Below are 24,625 nucleotides of genomic sequence, written 5' to 3'. Positions count from 1 at the left end.
TTACTTGTAGTGTAACAAGGGCAATTCACCTTGAATTAATCACGAATATGACTACGAAAAGTTTTATTTTAGCATTAAAAAGATTTATAGCTAGAAGGGGTAGTTGTAAATTTCTAATTTCTGATAACGCAAAGACTTTAAAAAATACAAATGACATTTTAAAAGGGTTTTCTAAAATTGTAATAGCTAATGAAGTTAAAGATTTTATTGCTTTAGAAGGCATAACATGGCAATTCATAGCCCCTCATGCTCCATGGTGGGGTGGATTTTATGAAAGGTTAATGAAAAGTGTCAAAGATCCATTGCGAAAAACCCTTGGCAGAGCGCTACTTAATTTTGAGGAAATGTCAACTATTCTTTCGGAAATTGAATTTGTTTTAAATAACAGACCTCTTACTTACGTTACTAACGATATAAATGAACCAAAGCCCTTAACTCCAGCCCATTTTTTGTATCCAGGACAGGAAAACCCTAGTTATCCGATCTATTTTGCAGAAGTGTTTAGTGAAAATTCAAGTAGAGAAAATTTAACTAGAAGGAAATTATTCATGACTAGAATTCTGCGTGAAGTTTGGCGCAAATTTAAAGAACAATATCTTCTTCAATTACGCAATGCTCATAATTTCTTAAATCCTCTGCCAGAAACTAATTTGAAGCAAAATGATATAGTATTAGTTGAAGGGTTAGAAAAATCAAAACTACTTTGGTCACTAGGTGTGATTGAAAATATATTTATTGGTCGTGACGGAAAGGTACGTTCCTGTATGGTGCGTACTACAAAGGGACTGTACAGAAGACCCATTCAACTGCTGTATCCCTTTGAAGTTTGAGTTTGTTCAATTATATTAGTTTATCATGTTTGTAAATTTATTCTATTATTTTGAAGTATTAACAAAATTTGTTAAATTGGTTACTATTTGTTGATTTAATATGAACATTTTAATTCTACGAGTTTGTAAAATTTAAGTTTGCAACACATTCAATTAGAATTAAGATTTCAGTTATTATTTGAACTTTTATGTGTACAGTGTACAGGTGGGGTGTGTTGCAAATTATGCTAATTTCTTCTGATGGCGCTGCTGCGCAGCCTATATAAGAAAGCTTGATTCGTCTGTTTTTTGGTTGTTGTTGTTCTGTTGTCCAGATAAGTGTTGTAGAGAAAATAAAGTATGGTTAAGCAAAAAAGAGTCTAGTTTCTTGCGAGTAAGAATTGATTCGGAAAATGATTATTAATTACTTTTGAGTTATACGAGTGTAATGGCAAAGCCGATATGAATTTCACAAGAAAACATTGTATACGTATTTGTTTGGTTCTTTGATATAAGAACTGTGTAAGTTGCAATAATTCTGACTTTAACATGGTATTCTGTGTAACGGCGTTTTTCTTTTTTCTTGAATAATAAGAGAACAATTTCTAACAAAATTTCTGGTTAGTTAGATTTTTGAACTGTTTTAGTCTGCAATAGACCTGCTGATTTCAGAATTGAAGTTAGTTTTCTTCTACTATGTCAGATTGCTTCTTTACACTTAACGTAAATGTTAGAATGTGACCCATATGAACATTTTTCGGAAGAGAGCGCGTACCACAAGTTGCCCTACTGCCACCCTATTGGCTGAACGGAAATGGGCCATTCCACCGTCACGTACAGAACAAAAATACGATTAAATTTCATTAACGTTTCGTCATGTCTCTTAATATTTTAATGAAACAGGGTTAAGCAATTTTTTGAATCTTTCAATTTGATATAAATATACACCTGACGCAATTATATTTTTATTGAATAGTTTTGTTATTTAAAATAAAATTTATTTACTTACGTCACGTGCGGGACATCCAAAGTCAACTTCGGGTAACTTGCTTATGAATAAGCTAATATTTTTGCTCTATTAATACAGCAATGACGAGACAAATTGTAGATTTTGAAAGCTATGGTTCCAACGTAAAGGAAACATATCTCATTAGTTTAGAAATAATTATTTAAACCATGGAAAAAAAATATGTATATTCCCATTCTATTGAAAATGGTCATTTTGTCCCGCACGTGACGGTTCCTATATTTCATAAAAAAGAAATAATTTTTGAAGAAAGTTTCTGCTTAAGAAGTCACACATGTGTTTGTGATTTCTTAAGCAACAAAGTTTTGTCCATCATCCTTTTAAATTATTATTTTTTATGAAATATATGAAGCGTCACGTGCGGGACAAAATTAGCGTTTTCCGTTTAATGGCCTAAATAAAGTCCCCGCCCCTCCCCGAATTATTTTTATTATTTGTGACAAATTTTAATTTACTTTATTTTTACGGAAAAAAATAACATTCTAGTTAGGAATATAAAATTATTCCGTGTTTATCAAAAACACAAAAAGGTAATTTTTTTTGATATTGTGTTCGCAATTAATGTAAGTATTGCTTATAAAAAAAATCTTATTCTTTTCGTATATTATTTAAAAGTTTCCTATATTTTGCCTTGACCCCTATGTAGCATAAAAATGACATGATGGAGTAAAACTGAGATCGTTTTTATACTTGTTTTGGCAAAAAGTTAGTCAGAAGGGCCATTCCATGTGACGAAACGTCGCATTTTGAGTAGTTTTGTCACAAGATCTAGTTTCATAAAAACAAATAATACAAGCTAGAAATTTATTTTTGATAGCAACAGTAAAGATTTGTCATAAAAACTATGTAGAAAATCAAAAGTTAGTCAGCTTGAAAAATATTATTGAACGATATGCAATAAAATGCCCGTGACCAATACGAGTCCCGTTCCGTCACTGGCATTTTATTGCGCATTCATCAATTACTTTATTTAAAAAAGTTAAGTTTAATGTTCCTACGGAATTCATATAGTAAATCCTTAGTTTAAAAAAAAAAAAAAAAAAAAAAAAAAAAAAAAACAGCTTTATTTGTATTTATAAAACAAAATACCCTGACAAATGTCCCGTTCCACCACATGGAATGGCCCAGAAACAAGTTACAGCCAAATCACTGTTCCCCAGTGTTATTTGATTTTATTGCAAGATGATTTTTTTTTCGGAGGATTACGCAAATGCAATACCATTGGTTAGTTTGGCGCTCTTGTATTTTAAAGTCATCCATTGATATTCCAACCTCTTCCTTTGATATCTTCCCTTTATTTAGCTTTATTAGCTTACTTCTTACACTAGAAGCCAGCTTAATTTTATTTCTTGTAGACGTACGATTCCTATGGAATTTCATTTCGTTTTTATATTTAATTTTCGTGTGTGTCTCACTGACTGTACTCTACTCACTCTTCCCCTACTTCCGAACCGAAATTAACAAAGATCCGAAATAAACTATTTATACGGATAATAAACGCACACACACACACAAAAAAATGCATTTCGAGCTTGTCTGCTATCATGGCCGCAAGCGTTCTTCTAGATTCAGTCTCGAAAAAGGGGGGGAAAAATCAAAGTTGCATTTATTTCAGTTCAAATCAGTCTTTCTAATTAAGTGCCGAATAAATTGATTCACAGTTTATGGTCTGGTGGGGTAAAGTGGTCATAAAATCGTAGGTTTCCAACTTAGGTTTATAATAAATGCAACAAATTTTTTAAACACTTTAACTTTTTTTGTTGTTAATTTACATTGCATTATTAAAGAACACGGTACATTGAATTTTAGGAAGAAAAATATTGATTTTAGTAGTTTTATAGAACTTTCTTTTCCCTATGTTTTTATGACCACTTTACCCCATGGGGTGGGGGAAAGTGGTCATAGCATGGGGTAAAGTGGTCATAGTTAAAAATAGATGCAAAACCATTATAAAGAACCGTAATACTTGTATATTTCAGTTGTTTTTATAGCTACAAGTATATTCACGAGTACATGCGTGTATACACGTGTTATACACGAGTAAACACGTTCCTATATGAGTAGATACATGTATACATCAGATACATGCATGCACGTGCCTACTCGAGTATATACGTGTATATACGAGTATATAAGCATGTATACATGATTACCTACAGGAGTGTATATGTGTCTACATGAGTACATACGTGTCACATGTATATACGTGTCTCGTATATGTACGTGTCACGTGTATATACGAGTATATACGCGTATAAACGAACATCATATGCACGTATACACTTGTATCTCGAGAAAATACGTGCATACTTAAGTATATATGTGTATAGTAGACGTATATACGCATATAAGTGTACATACATACATATACGAGTATACACGAGTTAATTCGTGGATACATCCAGTGCGTCTTTGCACATGTCTACTCGCGTATATGGAAGCACGAGTATATAGGCATGTATGCGTGTAAACACGATTATATACCTGTATAGACGTATATACGTACATTTACATGTATACACCAGTACATGTATGTATACACGATAATATACGCTTATATACATGTCGGCCTACAGAGTGAATCTAAGCTCTTGGGCAAAAATCAAAGGGGTGTGAGAGGGGAGGATAAGAAGCAAAGAATCATAAGAAAGTTATAATCACTGACGCGCTATATGCACACAAAGACAGAAACTGATGGATGCAAAGCAAGGCAGAAATTTGTTGCACAAAGATGATTTTACCTAACATTTTAGTTTTTAAGAAATATTTAGAGCAGTTGTTGAAAGTTACGGTCTGTAGCAGCTCTAATACACGCATCGCAACAAAGGCGCAGCGGCTAATGAAAGTGTTTCAAAAGTCTCGTTATTGCAACAGAGAGGGATCTGTGAATGCAACGCATGTATTACAGCTGAAGGCCGCAAATTTCATCAATCGCTTTAAAACTTTCTTAAGTCCTAAAATGTTGTGTAAAATTGTATTTGTGTAATTAATATATATATATATATATATATATATATATATATATATATATAAATTTGTGACTTTTTTTGCATCCATCAATTTCTCACTTTGCGTGCATGTAGCGCGTCAGCATTGTGTTTGTGACCATATGTGCCTTGTTGATTCTTACTTCTTATTATCTCCTCTAATACCTTTTAATAATTTGCTCAGGAATGTAAACTCACTCTGTATACTTTTATATCATATGCTTGTATGTAAGTGTCTACTCGAGTACGTACGCGTATATATAAGTGTTCTTATATATTTTCAATCGCATGTAACTATTCAAATAAAAAATATTAAGCAAAAATATTTTAGGTATTTTTATACAGGCATAAAAGGAACCTGTATACCAAATTTCATAAAAATCTGTTACCATGCGGCCACCACTTTTTTGTGAATTTTGCTCATTTCGTATGGAATGACCCCGATAGGACTTCGCGCTGTTTATTCATTCTTCCGATATCATTAGCATTTTATTGAAAAAGAAAGGTTTTCCCTGAATTGTTTCTTTTTCTTGCGAAGATTTGGTGTTAGCCTTTCAACATATTTAAAAAATATGAATTCGACATTACTATTAAGAAAAATATTTTCATTAATAAATAAATCATTCATCTTAGTATAATTTAATGTACTGACCCATTTTTTTTTTCTTTATTTGTGGAAAAAATTATACCTAAATAATAATGATCTTTAAAGTAAAAATTTTAATCAATGATTAGTACCTAGAAAGTGCTGTAAGGAATGTTTTTAAGGAAAATATCTTAATCTGTAAAAAGTATCTAATGTTTCAAATTTGCACAAAAAAAGCTCCAAACAAAAAATAGCTCTTCTGAATATTCATCATGTAAAAATTTCGGTGCTAGTTTTTTTCTAGCTTAACTTAATTTTGTTATTTGCATTTAAAGTAGGCGCTTAGTTTTGTTAAAACACAAAATGAAATTGATGTAATCGGTATTTCTTAAATTTTAAATAGCACAAACTCATTATACTTTCCTTTCCAAATTCCCCCTTTTTTTTATCCTTGGGAATTGATCCCGGGAAACAGCGGTTTTACCACTCTACCATTTGATAAAAGTTGCCGACTTCGAGTAAACAAGAATAAAATCAAGCAGTTACAAAGCCGCAAACTGATATTTTTAAGCTACTTAAAAATTCAGGTCTAAAAGCTATTATTTTCTATACCTTCTTCTGGAAACATGCATGTTTCTGAAATTTAAATATTTTAAACTGAAGCATGTGTTTTAAATGACCTACTTTAAGCTAATATCTTATCTAATATCCTTCAGTTTCTGAAGGCTATAAACATGTATTTAGTGTGCATTTTAAGGAGTAATTTTTATTTGAAAATATTTAGATACGTATTTTAAAAAACTTAGTTTAAAATGCAATTGACATAGATAGACTGAATTGATTGAGTTATGCTTTTCTAAAATTACTTGTTATATATACAAATGTATTTCATTGTTATCCATTATGATATCTAATATCTAATGGTGAAAGCGTATTCTTTTAGAGTAACTTCTACTCACTCCGGACTAATTCCAAAGGTAAAAAAGTTGAGATGCATCAATAATGTGTTGCTGAATGAAGGATGCATGTTTCTCTGCTAATAAACCATAAAACTATTGAATTTTTAATGTACATCAGTACTAATCTAGACGGAAAAATTACATTTTGAATCACCTTTGAGTTTATCAATAAGTTATAGGGTACACAAAACATGCAATAGTTGAAAAGAAAAAGTTGACTACAATTTTACTTTTTCTTGTGCATTTAACAAGTTTTGTGATGTCTTGATTCCAACATATTCCAGGTCACTTATTAAATTCATAACAGCAACTCCAGTGGGATTTCGAACAGGAAACTGTCGTGTGTCGTATCTTTGCGAAAAAAGACTCGTCTGTCCTCTCTTCCGGCACCCCTGTAAGCACCCCCTCCCTAGCCCTTTCCTCTTATTAGAGAGCTTATTTTCTTCTCTTTCTCAGATTTCTCTTGGGACTCTACGAACATTCCAAGGAACAGTAAGTTCGGCAGATAAAGCAGAAAGCCTTCGCTACGTGGAGAAGTTGCTAAGCAGTAGGCTCTTTTATTAACAGGAAGGGAAGACATCTGACGGTCTAAGCCTTTGGGCTCCACAAATCCCCATAGTTTTTCCAATAGTTTTTGGATGCACACATGAGACCTTAGAGCAGTTGATTGTAATCAGAAAGTCGTTTCGTCATTGATGAGATGGTTTTAGAAAGGGATGCATAGCAATTTAGGCCGCTTAACATCCGGATGCTGTTTTTGCCATGAGAGGATAGTTTGATCGGGCGTCTTGAAACGTGTTTGGGAAACTTTTGAATAAAACTTCGTTACCTATGCATTACCAGAGTGTTTGCTAATACTGGAAGTGCACTGTTTTTTTTTTTTTTTTAATGGGAGCAGTTTGAAAGATCCTTATATTTCATGCAGTGTTAGATATCCCCCCCCCCCACCCCCAGCTCTAAAAGACGTTTCTTAACTGAGTTATTGTTTTAGTTTAAAGTTCGGAAATTGAAAAAAAAAAAAAAAACAGAAAACTTTTATCAAAGGCATCGCTTGTACAATTTATTCACCTTTAGGCACCTTCTGTTGCATTTTAAACTGAAAAAATAAATAAATAAATAAATAAAATAAAAAATAAAAGAAACAAAAACAACAAATATAATTCATATACAATTGCAAAATTTTTTCATGATATTCTATTCAAATAAAAAAAAAAGTTATTATCATTTCTTGCTTTAAAAATAATAAGCATATTGGCAGAATCTTCGCATTTCTCCAAAAGGCGGACTTGAAGCAAACTAGTTCTACACTTTAAATACTGCCCTGTACGACTCAAGTTCAACTCACTTGTATTATTAAACTTAACGCTAACAGCTTCATTATGCCCGCATTTTTGATATTTAACCAACAATGCGTCTAAGAGTGATGATATTTAAAGTTACCTCCAAACAATCTGTCACAACGACCGCAATTAGCGACATTTAAACGAAACCTTAACAATATACGGGTGCAAGGTACACGATATGTGCCTGAAGAATTTCAAGATTGCCACCGCTTCTACTGCTGAAAAAAATTCTAAACCTACTTGCCGCTTAACTCTACTGGGTTATCTAAGTGAGTCCAATTATTAAGTCGTGGACTGAAGTCATAAGTTAAACAATTATAGATGTATTATTCTAAGCTAGCCGAAATTTCTGCAGCTGCAACTTAATTAAATCCAAAACACAGATAAATCAATATTTATAATTAGTAACTTTCACTAATTTCATCTGAGTTCCCGCAAGTTAATCAAACAGAATACAGCATACAATCCAGCGTATAGTTAAACCCAATTTGTCGGTAAATCTTTTGTAGAAAGATTCAGAGCAGCTCTTAATTACGTAGGAACACTTTTCCCCAAAACTTATATGATCATAACTATTGAGTATATTATCGTTTTTAGGATATCAAAATGCTTTTACTAAACTACAATGTATCACATTCTGCAGGAAGATTTAATTAATGTTTTAATTAATCTTTAACCAGAATAGTTTCAGAAATTTTCATGTCAAGGTTGCTCCACCAAGTTTGACCGGTGATAATGCCCTTCGATAGCGATAAATTGAAAACTTCTCGTCGTGCGCAAATGAGTCACGCTTTTAAGGGGGAGAGGGCTTTCGAAACTGACAGTTTGTGACAAGAGGGAGGAAGGGTGTTACAAAAAGTTGTATCACGCATTTTTATAGCAATTTTTTATGGAAAAGTGGCGTGTGACAAGGGTTGGGAGGAGGCTAAAGTGTGACACTATGTGACAAAAGGAAGAGGGGTCAAATATATTGGAAGAAAAGTGTCGCATCATTTATGGACAGCTCCTGAATTAAATGCTGTTTTCTTTTATGAATTTGGTAAATATTGCTACATTGTTGTTCAGAATGCGGTGCATTTTGCAGCTTCAAAACTTTTATTTCAATAGTTTAGTGGGAAAATATATCTTTATGTAATGAATTTCGTTTTTTTTTTTTTTTTTTTTTTTTAATAATTATTGTACCAAGAGTTTTTGTGTTTTATTTTAGAATTTGTGGCATGCCGCTACGTTCGCAAAAAGTAGAAAAATCACTTGACTGTAACTTTATATATTATGAAGGTAATTTTGTGTTTAGAGCTACTGGGACTAAAAGTTAATGCATGTAGAAGAGAGAGAGAATATATATATATATATATATATATATATATATATATATATATATATATATTTAGTTTGCCATGGAAAATAATTGGTGCGCTGTTCAAAGCTTAAAAAATTATTCTAGTTCCAAAGCATAAAATACATTGCAAAAAAGAGGAGGGATGGTATATTATAATTTATCTAACCTATGTGCTAAAATTGCATAGAAATAAAGCTTTATAACTGACAAATATGGAATAATTACTAACAGCAATATATTATGTCTGTAAGTAGCCACCATTATCTGCATTTTGCTACCGATAATGTTGCCTCAAAAATGTAAAGCCCCCAGAAATAATCTTTTGGATAATAATGCAACAATGTTCCAGAGCTTTCTCTTAAAATTTAGTTATAATAATATCACAACATGAAATCTATTAAACATGATTAAGTTACTTCAAACGAAACTAAGGTTACTATTTTTTCAAAAAATAAAAACACAGCTTCCGAAAAAACTGAAGATAGAATTATCAAATAAAATACATCTTAAATATACCTTCAATTCATAAATTGAAACGAATATTGAAATATTATTTGACAATTCTTCCTATAATGCATGAAGTTTCTTTTTTTATCCATCTTTTGAGGATATTTTAACTATCTGGTACATTAAAATATTGTCCAAATTATGATTTAGTGAGGAAAAAAAATAGTTTATTCATATTTTTGAGCAATCACGATTGCTTATTGCTTTCATTTGACTGTCCTTGACGTTACGGTTCCTTTTTCAGCTTGGATCATGGCTACAGCACCACCGTCCACCGGCGGCGTTGCGGCTGGTCCTGAGCACTGTCCACCTGAATCCACTTTTGCTGGGCGGTGGCGTCCATGTCCTACACACACATGGTCATACACACTCCCCTACGTGCGCACGCCTTTACACACATACACACGCCTACGTGCACACACGCAAGCCTACACACAACTATACACACGTAACCACCCAGGAGGAGGGACATGCTTGGGGGGGGGGGGGGAGGAGCCGTTTCTAGAAACAATAACTCTAATCAGTAGGGTCTTGTCGCAGCTCGTGATTGCGAAAAACATAATTTGAATTCAAAGTTTCGGAATTCAAATTAGAATTAATTGGGAAGTAGGTCACAGATTTTATTTATTTATTTATTTTTTTTTGGTTTGTTTTTTTTTTCTGTTTTCAAATTTTCACAATTTTTTACTTCCTTTTACAAAAAAGGAAGTATTGTATTCGCGAAAAAATTTTCACTCAAAAATCGCCCTTAATTTCCATTTTGCTCACCCCCAAATGAATGTTGAGTTTTTTTTTCGATTCGACCACATGCGGAAAAGTGCCTAAGAATGTATAGACACGCGAAATATCCATTTTGACCATCACCGAGGTAATTACAACGACTTTTCTCGTGACGTCTGTATGTATGTGCGTATGTGTGTATGTGCGTATGTGCGTATGTGCGTATGTATCTCGCATAACTCAAAAATGGTATGTCCTAGAAAGTTGAAATTTGGTACATAGACTCGTAGTGGGGTCTAGTTGTGCACCTCCTATTTTGGTTGCATTCGGGTGTTTCTAAAGGGGTCTTTTGCACCTTTTTGGGGGGAAATCATTGTTAATTTCGATGCAAACTCAAGTGGTGTTATAATTTGGCGGTCACTTGGCGATATATCGCCAGTCTTTTGGTTGCCAAGTTTTGTCGCCAACTTGGCGAAAAATTTGGCGATTTTTTTTTTTTTTTTTTTTTTTTTTTAAATCTGCTTTCAATGTGGCCATTGCTAGTGATATTTAAAGAGTTAGAGAGAGAATCCCATTAAAATTGCAATAATAGGGAAATAGCATTAAATTGGTGTAAAAGGAAGTCATGTGATGCACACATCAGCTCGTTTTATCCTAATTTTATCCTCATAGTAATGATTTTAATAGAAAATCGAACACTATAAAAAGTTTTGTATCGGGGGAGGGAGATTTTTCTCTTTTCACAAAGAATGCCACATTCTATTTCCGGGGTTAAATGAAAGGATCCTGTTTATCATAGCAAGCATTGATTCCTTCCAAATACAATAAGAAACGAAACTTATTCCTAGTAAGAAGCAGATTCTTTATTTCTGCCCCACGTAGCATAAGGTGATTAACGGATGGATAAGAAAAAAATATTATGATCTAGTCTTATCCTTAGTAATTTATCAATAAATATAATTTATGAAACTTTATGGAAATCATGTGATTTTTTATAATAAGCATTGATTGTAAAGAAAGCTTACCATGTTCGTTCGATAATCCATTAAGACGGTTTTACTGCATTTTATGAGCATTACGAGTGTTTATTTATTTTATTTTCATTATCATGACGGATTTAAAACTGAAGATATCGTATTTTAAAGGTTTTCCATTAAAAAGAAAAAAACTACACCTGTTTTCTAAGTAACGCATAATGTCTTAATGTTTCTGAAGATATCGTGTTTCAAAGGTTTTCATTAAAAAGCAACCTAGTTTCTAAGTATCGCATAATGTCTTAATGTTTAGTGATTTTTCATTGATTTCCAAAATTAGAAGCGTTTTTCTTTCGCAATCTGAATGTTTACTCGACACATAACTTTCTTCTTCTCTTTTTTGGATGTTTATTATTTTCCTTCTTGAAGAATGTTTTATTCTCTTTTCAAATAGTCAGAAGGATAAGTAAACTGTCCAATTTTCGGAGATATTTTAAACAGAAAACAGTGATTAAATGATTGTGTATAATGTGACTATCTACCTTCATAAATGCAGTTTCCATTTACCCCCTAATCTCTAGGGTAAAAAGAAACACGTTGAGGTAAAAGGAAACATGGTTTCATTCACTAACAAATAGTCATTAAGTCAAACTTTTCATACCCAGTTATTCTCAGAGAGTGTAGTCTTATACATGATGCACACACACACACACACACACACACACACATCTTCGGTCTCAATAATTCATCTAAAAGAAATGAAAGAATCAAATTTCAAGCATCGAATTATGCTTCCCTCTAACCAACTGGCCCTACTAATTTTATAATAAGGTAATCACAACAGAATGGAAAGTCACATAGAAGTGTATTTATACATTCCATATTCGAAAATTTAATCTTCTTTGTAAGGTAGTAAGTACTGTAAATTAATTTCTGTTTTCTACAATGAAGGTGTACTTTCCTTGAACAGTCGAGGTCTTTCAACTTGAAGTTTAAATACTTGATCGTTTTACATTGGTTAAAGGGAAACATTGAAACCCACTGAACATTTCAACAGTTGGGTTGAAGGGAAACATTGAAATTATGTTTCCCTTTAACCCAACTGGCTCTACTCTTTTTATATTTAGGTAATCACAAAAGAATGAAAAATCATATAGAAATGTATTTAAACGTTCAGTATTCCAAAATTTAATCTTCTTTATAAGGTAATAAGTACTGTAAAATAATTTCGGTTTTCTAGAATGAAGATATATACTTTCTTTGAACATTCAAGGTCTTTCAACTTGAAGTTTAAATACTTAATCGTTTTATGTTTAAAAGGCAGAAGGATCGAATGCACGCACTGTCTTCATAACAGTAAACATTACTCTCTTTCTTTGAAGTTCACCTCCCACCACACACCCACACATTCATTTTGTAGAGGTCGTGTAGATACTCCATCAAGACTTCTTTGTTAGGAAGGACAGCTGCAAGTCGATTCGATTTCATTGCTAAATAAAGATAAAAGAGAAATTTGGACATTAAAAAGAGGAAGGGAAAATATTGACCTTAATTTTTGTTGATAGTAAACTTTTAGTCGTTAAGCCTTTTGTAACTAACTTATTCACACGTGACAGTTTTCGAATTATGTGCATGTATTTAAATTAACAGATTGCTGTTTTAAATTGAAAATATTTCTTTGCACAACTTGCTGATAAAATGTTTTTAACTTAAAAAATTACTAAAATGATACCGGTACTGAAAGGGTCATATGAGGCGGTGAGAAGCAAAGGGATGTAAGTGGCAAAATTAAAAATTTGGAGATAACCAGTACAAATGGTGGGTGAACCTTTCCTCTGTCTTGGGGAGACTCTGACTTGGGGTCCTCTGTCTTGGGAGCTGTTTTAAATTGAAAATATTTCTTTGCACAACTTGCTGATAAAATGTTTTTAACTTAAAAAATTACTAAAATGATACCGGTACTGAAAGGGTCATATGAGGCGGTGAGAAGCAAAGGGATGTAAGTGGCAAAATTAAAAATTTGGAGATAACCAGTACAAATGGTGGGTGAACCTTTCCTCTGTCTTGGGGCAATTAGCCCTGGTAGATCTGTTATACAGCATGATGTACAAAAAACTTTTCAAAGTAAGTTTACGTAGGATCTTATCTTTAAACACTTTTTCAAATTAAACGAGCTGATGTTTGCATCACATGACTTCCTTTTACCCCAATTTTAATGTCATTTTCCCATTATTGGCAATTTTAATGTGATTCAATAGTTTACTCTCTAAATATCACCACCAGTGGCCAAATTGAAACCATTTAAAAAAAAAAAATCCCCCAAATTTGTCGCTAAGTTCGCGAAAAAAACTTGGCGACCAAAAGACTGGCACTATATCACCAAGTGTTCGCCAAATTGTAACACCATTTGAGTATATATCGAAATTAACAATGATTCCCCCCCCCCAAAAAAAAGGCAAAAGACCCCTTTAGAAACACCCGAATACAACTAAAAGGGGAGGTGCACAACTAGACCCCACTAGGAGTGTACGTACCAAATTTCAACTTTCTAGGGCATACCGTTATTGAGTTATGCGACATACATACGCACATACATACATACGTACATACGGACGTCACGAGAAAAGTCGTAATTAATTCGGGGAATGTCAAAATGGATACTTCGGGTTTTTATACGTTCTTAGGCACTTATCCGCGTGTGGTCGGGTTGAAAAAAAAAACTCAACATTAATGGGGGGGGGGGGGGGGGTGAGCAAAATGGAAATTTTGAGTGAATTTTTTTTCGCGAATACAATACTTCCTTTTTTGTAAAAGGAAGTAAAAAAGACCTAAATTTGGGAAAATTGTCCAACAACTCCATTGTTTTACTCCTTAAAGCTAAGGTACCTAACGGTTCCCAAACTTTTCGGAACACCCTTTGAAGAATTGGAATTTTTCAGGGCACCCTAGTCTATTGCTTATGCATATATGTAACTGAAAGTTCGAAATTTGGAATATGTCAACATTTAGCGGCTGAATATCAACGTTCATTTTCCAAAGACTTTGGCGAACGGCCAAATATTTCCGATGAACCACCGGTGAAGTCGTCATTCACCACGTTAACATGTGCATTGATTCCGTGAACATTTTGCAGCACCGCTCGTCCCCCGCGACACCCACTTTGGGAACCCCTGCCTTAAAGTAAATATTTTAAAATAAAATAACTCTTTAGAAAACGATATCAATTTATACTCTGTATTCATTAGCCGTTGTTCAATCAAATCTAACCACCTGAACATCTTAATGAGAATTTTTTTAATATTCACCAACCGTGCTCTAATGCTTGCAAATGACCCAAAGTGGATCCATAGAAAATATGTTCTACACAATGTTTCGAAATTTCTATAGCAGAATTCATCTTTTAATATTCACATCACAATTAAGAAAGTTTTTAATATTCACAAACAATGCTCTAATATGTAAATGCTTGCAAATGACATAAAGCGGATCCATAGAAAATATATTTTACCCAATGTTTCGAAATTTCTATTGCAGACTTCATCTTCTAAAATTTGCTTGCAACAAATGAACCTCAAAATGTGATTCGGCCTTGTATGAAATTTTTAAAAGTGTTTTTTTTTTTAAAATATGTATCCCTATTTTGCTATTTGTTAATGAACTCTTCTATTTACAGGCATAGCACTTAATGTGATTGCAGACCAAGACACGTTGTTCTTTAATCCTCAACCTGAAGATATCACAGCTGTTGAAGGCTACAATGCTACTCTTAAATGTGGAGCTTCCAGTAAACGGAATATTACTTTCTATTGGACCTTAGATGGTGCGAGATTGGAAAATGACACCAGACGGCATATGGTTGGAAGCAATCTATATATCTCTCGAGTGAGTCCATTATATGACATCGGAGAATTTAAATGCGTGGCAACAAACGTCACCACGGGCCGCTCTATAATCAGCAGGGGAGCACAAATTAACATTCTATGTAAGTGAAAAAATTATGTTTTTGCTTTTGTTGGGTGCGATTGTGAATAAATATGTTTCTAACATGTATAGTTTGCAAGCTTTGATATCGGCCATCTTTAAGTAGGGATTTCACTTTGCCCCTCATTCCCCTACTTATCTTTTAATATCACGACTGTACCCTTGTATGGTTACATCGAATTTAACTGACTTCATACCAATGCAGCTTAAAATGTATCGTATTATTAATAATGTTTGTTCTTCTCCACTAGCTGCCCGGGGTATTTCTTTTCCAAGAGAAAAATATTATAACTTTAGTTTCAGATTATGAATAGCTAAAATAAAAGTTCTGTGAAAGGGGTTGGGAAGAAACATTTTTGTTGCTCGTTTTGAGTGTTCCAATCGTTTTTCCCTAGTTCAGGGTTGCATGTAGAGCTGTTCAATTTTCAGGGTTTCGGGGTCCAGGTCAATTTCAACCCTGTTAGGTTCGTGTTTGGCGCCAATTGTTCTTAATAATGGAGCGCAGCGCAACCAAACGCTTTTCTCATTAAACCTGATTGCTTTATCTCAAGAAGTAATGCGAGGATTCGTACTAAAGGTGGTACACAGGTGGACCCCAATAAAAACAGGTGTTGCTGTATTCAAACTTTGATTTTAGGACTGGTAGTGGTGTTAAAAGCATGGTCAGTTTCGCTTGAGTCAATACACGAAAAGAAGGCCCTATTGAAGCTTTTCTCGCTTTGTTTACTTCCAGCAATCACGCCAGTATACTTAGCCATAAGACATAAATTAGAAATTTCGAAAAAACAACACATTGCTCTGACCTGGTCCCGTTATACACATTTGAACTGTCGCCAAAACCCAAAGTTTGTTTTATTTGCTGCCAAAGCACTAAATCGCTTTAACTCGACTACCAGAGTACGTAAACTATAAATCTCGCCTAGACCGTAGATCGTGTCAACCAGGTTGCGATAGAACGTTTAATTTGAAATTCCGCCAATGCGTTAAATTTTAGAGTTAAAATATACGTATAGTAGAAACCTTCATGATAGCCACTGCCATAACATACTAATAGTTCACTCTTGCTATTGTTCCGAGTTTTTTCTCTTAATAAAGTTGTGCTTTTTAATTTCTTGTTACCTTATTACTTGTTTATTTTTATTTTTATTTTTTTTTTAAATTTCTTGATGCTTTTTTAAGAAGCTCAAATTTCTACTTTCAAATATACGAAAAATTCGCAAATTCCCAATTCGGCGTTTCCAGCCCTATTCATCATATCATTGACTTTAACTACTGTTAAAATCTTGGAATAACAGTCAAAAAAAAAAAATATTTCCGAATATGTCAGTATTAATTAGTTTTTCTTTTAGTATTTAGTTTAACAGCTGAGCAAAAGTTAGGAAAACGTTCCGATTTTCAAGCGGTGTTCGAAAAAAAACTTTTTTCGAAAAGAATTTTTTTTTTTTTAAACCTGTCACATTCGAGTTGTTTTAGATTTTGTTGGATGTTACTGAGGTTTAATTGCATGTGTGTGTGTGTGTGTGTGTTTAAATATATATATATATATATATATATATATATATATATATATATATTATTTTTTTAGTTCACAAAACATTATTGAGCCTGTATTACCAAGCAGTATCAATAATCCTTGTTGAAAATTTACAACTAAGAGATTTAATCGGGCTCTCGCATCATTTCATTTCCTAGCTTACATGTCAAGTTCAAAATACGAGCAATGAAAAACAGCAACTTCATAACACAATAAAATTCTGTAGAACAGATTCGAGGGGATTTTTTTTTGTTCATACCTAGATTTATCTAATTAAAGATTCTAGCATCTTTCCACCATTAACATTAGAGAAAGTGTCCTGTATTTTTTTTTCTAAATGATGTCTTAGATTAGTCAAATGTTATTGTTTTGTTATAGCTGTCTCATGAGTTCACAAGCAGTTATAGGAGTTATTGGATTTGTTTGGTTAGAACGTTAAGAGTTAAAGAAAACGTTAAGAAAGTTTCGGTTTCGAAGAGGCAAAAAGCCTTTCCAAAGTAAACACTCAAAAATTGACGGAAAGAGGATGATTCAAAATATGTATTAATTGCCAACTCAAAAACTTCAACCTCTATATGGTAGTGTATAAAACGCTTAGGTGGCGTCAAAATTTCATTTTTAAAATAAAAAAAAAACATTGTGTTAAATGCTCATTGAGCAAATTAACCACTTTTCCTGTTTCTAACCTTCTCCCAGTCAAAGAAAAAAAAACGCTAATAATGAGATTTTGGATGGGTTATTGAAAAATTGTGTCTTTCGCGAGTGGGTAAATAACCCTTATTAAACAAAATTTGTCTTTAACACTACCAATGTCTTACTTTAGATGACGTTCGACATCAATCACTTTTCCGCAAGACATCAATTTTTAAATTTATTTTCACTAAATATAAGTAGGCCCTTTATTCTTCCTGGGCTATTGAGACAAAGGTCCTTTGCGGATTTGTTTGCACAGATGTTGGTAGAGCCAAGTATAAACTTTCTATTATTTCCGTATGTGCCCGTACAATCATTCAATAAGATTACACAGATGGTAGTGTATTTATTTATATGTTTGCATTGGATGTGGAGCTTTTTTTTAAACTACTAAAGCAATTTAAAACTGCACTTGAAAAACGATTTATCAATGATTGTATCTTTTGTACAATACTGACCTGTAAGAAGTATTATTTAGTTGTCAAAGTTGGTCTAGATTTTTTAACTGAAAAATCTCTATAAAAGTTCTATATTTTTTGTAAAAGGTTGTTTTAGACCCAAAGCCAGAAAAGAAGAAATTATACCGTCAAACAGTTAACTTCCGACAATCACTATATCTTTGCTGACCATTTAAATGATGTTTACTATATGGAGGTACCGATCGCAAGTTGTCAATGTAGTTCTGTTTAGAGATATTTGAGTGATCGGATTGCCCGCTGAGTGTCATTACTCAACTTGTCCCTTTATCAGAATGCTATAAAAATATGTTTCGGAGAGCGCATGCTAGTTGGATCAGTCTTCTTAACATAATTAACCACAATTACCGGTCGTCTATCTAAGGCAGCCAATGTTAATAAAAAATTGATTTAATCAATACCCCTGTCAACTTAGCCCAGCTTTCTCGCAATTATATTACAAATGCATCATTTAAAACGCGCAATTACGCGGTGAAAAACAAGCCCCTTTTAAAAAATAGGCAGCCGGGTTGAAAAGAATGAACCTTCGGACAGAGAAATGGCACCCTTACTGTAGATCCTCCTCCCTCCCCCTCCGTATTGTGTGCGTTTTTGAATACAGTTGTGTATTTTTTTTTTAATAGTATTGTTTTGATTCATGATAGTCTACGTTTTGCACACTTTTCACATTACATGAATTCAGTACTGGAAATGATTAAAACTTGTAATTACAGCATTTGATCATATTTCAGAGTTTTCAACATAGTTAAGAAGTGCTCATTGCTTTAACTCATCTGGTCGTTCTCTACATCAGTGTTTCGCTACCTCTTTTGACCCACGGGTCGGTAAAAGCAAATGAAAAACATTGCGGACCTGTGAAATTTTTATCCTTTTTTTAAAAATAAATAAAATAAATAATAATAATTATAATAACTCTCGGGGTGTTAAAAAAAACTTGTGAAAAAATTCTGCGTACTGATGAGTTTTTTTTATTTTTAAGTAATATTAAAAATGAATAAAACAATAAATATCTACAGACTTTATTTGGTATCAAAGAGTTGTCACAAATATATTTAAAGTTAAAGACGAGTAATTATTTGAATAATCATAGTTAAGTTAATGATCATTTGTGAGAAATAACCGTACTGAAAGTAAAGTGTAGAGGTACTTATGAATTATTTACAAGAAGAGTCAAAAATATTCTGGGATATTAAAGTTACGAAAAAACGAATTCGTTTCTCAAACGTTCAAAATATCAATCAAAATAACAATAAAATAAAATGCGCATGAAATTTTTCGACAGTTTAAAAAGTTAAAGAAATTCCTAACGCTATCGAAATATGAACCGCTAACAGGAAATGATTCAAACACTTGAACGAAAAAGCAAAAGAAAAAGCTAGACGGAGAGAGACGGAGATTTCTTTTTTATTTTTTGCGCTCGCTGTTGTGTAGTACTAATCTACGAAGCACAAGAATCATTTTTATTTAGGTTCTCACTTGTTGATTATTGATAATCTTATTGCGGTTATTATTTTGGTGATTAAATATTGCTTATCGAATACTCAAGAAATTAATGATATATATATTTAGTAGCGTTTTGAATGATGGAAATTTCACGACTGTAACGGTAAACTGAAAATCAACAACTAACGGTACTACGGTATCATAGCGGACTAACGGTAACTAAAAAGCATTAAACGTACTTTTAACTATGTTTGAAAGCCCTGAAAGCTACAAAGTGATCAAATGCTGTACTTACTTGTTATTTTAAAGAATTATCCTAGAAAAGTTGAGATTTAATCCAATAGTGTGCTTCATTCAATGTGAAAGACATAGAAGTCACGCATAGATGCAACCTATCATTCGTCCGCCATATTGAAGTGGTTGAATGGTGAATGTATGCCGGAAGCGCATGCGCCAGCAAGCCATTTTGCGATTGCTTGCTGTTTTGGCACCCTTGTCTACGATTGTCTGCTGTTTTCGCACCCCTGCTCTACGTCCTGGCTAGTATTGCACCCTTGGGCACCATGCTTTCACCTTAGTCGGAATATATTCACTCGTCTGGAACCTCTGGTTATAACAGTGTAATAGGTTGGACCTGAAAGGTCTCTATACAGAATGATTTAGAAAGAAAATTCAACGATAACATACTTAGAATTTGAACTCTGCACTCGTTTTACTCAAAATTTTTAAACGTTCACTTACATCCCTTTGCCTTTCAGTGTAAGGCTCTCACTCATTTAAGAGCCTTACATACTCATTTTTCAAAACTTGACTGTAAACTCCTTATGCTCGACTTCCTTTAAATCTATTGGTTTTTCTGCTTGGAATCGCTTCGACGGAGTTATCGATCGTGAAATTACACGCTTGAATGTATATTATTTATCGAGGAGCGTGTAAAATAAAAGTTTTCACCAGCAGACATACATGGGGCAAAAAAATAAATAGCGAACACTTTTGCCCCTAAAATATAAATGTTTAATGACTTTTTCCTTCCTTCCACATCGCTTGAAGCACCGAAAAGAAGCATAAAAATATTCCCTCCCGTTTTGAAAGCAAAATTTAGAGGGAAATAATTCCACCCCTAGTAATTTCACTGCTGACACAATCGCTTTATCTTCGCGAAGTGTTAAAAAAGGATTTAGTTACACTTTTATGACGTTCATCTTGTAGTGAACTCTGATTATAAAGCACAGGGTTTGTTAGTGTGAAAGAAACGACACAACTCTAGTCGCTTGTCAAGAAAATGATAACGTATGAATTGGGTAGTAATTTGTGGTGATATGCTGAAAGGAAACCAGGATTTTTGTATTCAAAGTTTTATTGCTTATATCTTTCGCTCGTTTCGTTCTACTTTTTTCTAAATTGAAACACATAAACAGGTTTCCCCCAGTTACATTTTCCCTTTTATGTATTAGCCATGCGTCATGATTTCCTTTAATTTACACTCGCATCAAGACATTTACTAACCAATAAAAAAAGGAAAATCATCAGGACAAGTTACTTTGCAATCAGTAACTCGCATGTATCACAATTATTCACCGTAATACAAAATACCTTTGTAGAACTGAATTTAGTAGACGATGCTTTTTTGCAATATATATGTGTGTGTTGATATTATGATGATCCAAGAATAAAAATTTTGAAAATCGTATTCCCCACAAGCTTGCCCTTACTCCATATACTATTATGGGATTTTAAAAAAAATCAGGTGATTTGATCAATATTTAGCTGGTTGCAAGAAAGTGGAGTTAACGGGGCTTGTGCTAATTTTTCTGTCTCTCATTTAAGCCTATTCTCATAGCACGAACCAATCTTTCAATTCTCAAGTAAGTAGTAGGGGAAGGTTGCCGTCAATGAACCACATAACAGTTTTCGATTTTTTTCGAAAGGAAATCCAACTCAAATTTCACGTTAATTATAGGAACAATTTCTCAGAATATTTCTCTTTTAATAATAATATTTACTTTCATGATAAATATACACAATAAAAATTGAAAATTAAAAATAAATATTTTAGCAAGTGGTCCATTCATGGCTACTGGTTGCTATGAATGGACCATTGAGTTTCCATTGATGGACATTCTCAACTGAAAAATCAATGCTTAATTTACAAATATTTATAACAGGTGATCAATAAACTCTATATATAACAATAAGTTATAGAAAAATAGATTTATTTTCTAAAATGTTTTATTTTCAGATAAGAGGAACAACTCCAGTATTCACACAACACACAGCTGTTGTCATCACACCTCGTTCGCCACTTGATATTTTCCCAACCTGTGCAACACTGTTCTTAACTAATATATTTTCAACATCTTTTGAACTGTTGAGAATTTTGTTAAATCGACTTTGAAAATTTTCGTTTGACGCAACATTGAACTTACTCTCTAAACTGTCAGAGAACATTTTTGACCAGTTTATTATTGAGACCAGAAGCTTAAGTCTCAAACTACCAGAGACTATATTACTAACAGACTTTTTGCCTTAATTAAATCTGTGGGACAATTGAAATCTGGGGGTTGAAAGGTCAATTCCCCCAATTTTTCGGAAGTAATTCCAAAAACTTCTTCCCTAGTTTCAAAATATGATTCACTAATCATATTCCTATTTCGGAAGGCTTACTCCTAATTTTTTAATAAGTGACTTGAGGTAACAACAAACCGGTTTTTGTCTTCTATGCGACTGTTAAAAGTTCGTTAAGGTCCATGCCACCACTTCTGTAAGCTATTGTAGCACGTTACGTGCTCTCACTTGTCCACAAGCCATTACTAATTTTTGCATATTTTTGGAACAGCAAAAGTATTTGAAACTGTATAATCGAGTTTTAAATTTTCAATCAATTTTACAAAAAAAAAAAAAAAATTTGCCTTGAAATTAAAATAAAATATAAAAGTTTTCATGAATTACTAAGATTATTTTTTTTAATTATGATATTTATTTTAAAGCAATTGAGCAATTTTCAAAGGTAATTTAGCTGAAGTTACAGCAATATTTGAGATTTTCCAAGAAAGGAACACTTTGTCATGTAGAGGTCAGGTGGTCCAATGATAGCAACTGCGTCATTTTGAATATTCTTATAGGTTTTACTGCTATGACGAATCATGATGAAACATGAAGTATAGGGAACTGTACTTGAAAAGGCACTCTTTTAATTCAATGTTCACGCTTTGATGATCAGTGATATTCAAAGCATGTTATAACTAAATATAAATCTCAATAATTAGTAAGATAAAGGTAGAAATCTTTTCTGACCGATTGACAATATGATTAAATAATTTTAGCTACTTGACGTCTCTGCAGTAGACTGTTTTCAGACGAAGGATTGTACTAAAACTGATTTCACGTCTGCACAAACTCTGGTACAGGAAATATCTTCGCGGTCTAGTCATGGAACCGATTCATTGACGGCAACCTTCCCCCATTTGAAAATTGCAGGTATGAATGCAGAGCAAATGCAAGCTTCAACAAGGATGCAGCGTTCACGTGTGGACTAAGTAACAATTGATGTTGCAGTCCTAACTAAAACTAATTGGAGAGATCAACCTAAAACTCCAAAAAAAGAAGCAACTAGGCTTAACAGACTTAAATACATTTTCACACACATGACTTCAAGACCACACACCATCTGTAACACGTTTTTAATCCTGTACGCTTCAAATAAAGAAAAGTAACAGGGTGGCGACAGATCAGGGAAATCAGGGAGATCAGGGAAAAGTCAGGGAACTTTATCAATCAGGGAAAAGTCAGGGAAATATCAGGGAATTTTGAAAAAATAACAAAAAATCAGGGAAAATTGATTTTATGAAGGAAAAAAATTTTTTTTTTGCTTTACAAAATTAAGTATTTTAATTCCCTACGCATTTTCCGCCAATTATCTGCTCAAAAAAAAGTAAAATTAATGAGGTGTGATTATGCACTGCCGCATATTTGTGCATTTTTTTCTTCAACGTCAAAGTATTGAATCTTAATTATTCCTCACAGGATGAACTTCCTATGATTGTTTCTGTGTCTGTTAGGTTGTTTATTTTACCTAGCTTAAAATTTCCTTTTACGCTTTCAATGCTACGTAAAATAAACAACCATACAGGCAAAGAGGAAGCCTTCATTAATGCCTTAGCTCCTTTGCCTTTATTCCATTGTCTCGAAGTAATTAGCATACTGTAATCAGAATTTCAAGAAGAAATCTTTGGTTTTTGAATTAATACTATAAAAGCTTAAAAATTATTACTTCTTCCTGTTTTTAATTTGATTGATAAAATTGAACTTTCAATAAAAAAAAACTTTGTTTTTTGCCGTTATATTATTTGTTATCACCGCAATTATAAAGGTTTTCTTTTCTTCGGATTTAAGTGATTCTTTTATTTTATAACCAAGTTGTATTCTTCTTTTATATATTTTGAAATTAACTAATTGCTTTTTTATTTCTTTTTTTCCCCCTTGCATTTCAAAGTTCGTTACAAAAGCGATGTAAGATTTTTTTTTCATTACATACTGAAATCATTTGAAATAGAGTTAACTAAGTAACTTAAGTAAATACCTTTATTTTTTATTGTTAAAATGCTGTATTCATTCATTAAAATCTATGTTCTTGATTAGTGAAAAGCTCCATATGAATGGATGTCAAATGGTTTCATCTGTTTTGCATAAATATGTCAATTAGTTATATAAGAATAACTACATTACTTCTATTATTTCACTTTTGCTTGTTATTCTTGCAACAATTATTATACTGTTTGAAAATTTAGTTCAAAATAATTTCAATTACTTTTTAGTTCTATCATAAATACACATATGTTTTTAAGAGTGATTTTAATAGTTTCTTAAAATTCTTATGCTAAGTGGTTTCTGGAAGTAAAGTTTTTTTTTTTAATTCTCTATAATCTTTCCATTGTCGAAAAATTTAATATACTATTTTGTAGGTTTTTCCCCCCCCCAAAAAATGACTTGATATGTTTTTTTTTAACCATTTTATTAAAAAAGTAGCATTTTTTAAAAATATACCTTTAGTTCAACAACTTTACACAACTTAAAACGTTTAAAATACTGCATTTTATACAAACATACTATGGATTTCAAGTAGGGCAAAGAAAGAAAACCATTATCATTGGTAACGTAAATCAGGGAAATTTGGTGAACTTAATCAGGGAAATCAGGGAAAAGTCAGGGAACTTTTTTTCACAGTTCCTGTCGCCACTCTGAGTAAAA

The 24,625-nt window shown here is 32.8% G+C and overlaps 1 protein-coding gene across 1 annotated transcript in view; it reads left to right on the top strand.

Annotated features, from left to right (window-relative positions):
• Window positions 1-24,625, top strand: part of LOC129218534 (inactive tyrosine-protein kinase 7-like) — a gene marked incomplete at its 3' end in the record, with an annotated part of 222,859 nt that overhangs the window by 68,937 nt on the left and 129,297 nt on the right. The window contains 1 exon segment of the mRNA XM_054852825.1: window positions 14,925-15,233. Coding sequence (XP_054708800.1) covers window positions 14,925-15,233 — 309 coding nt within the window.

The sequence above is a fragment of the Uloborus diversus genome, chromosome 3 (assembly GCF_026930045.1).
Source record: "Uloborus diversus isolate 005 chromosome 3, Udiv.v.3.1, whole genome shotgun sequence".
In the NCBI taxonomy this organism is placed as follows: Eukaryota; Metazoa; Arthropoda; class Arachnida; order Araneae; family Uloboridae; genus Uloborus; species Uloborus diversus.
The sequence above is the reverse complement of the archived record's forward strand: the minus strand, read 5'-3'. Positions and strand labels throughout refer to the sequence as shown.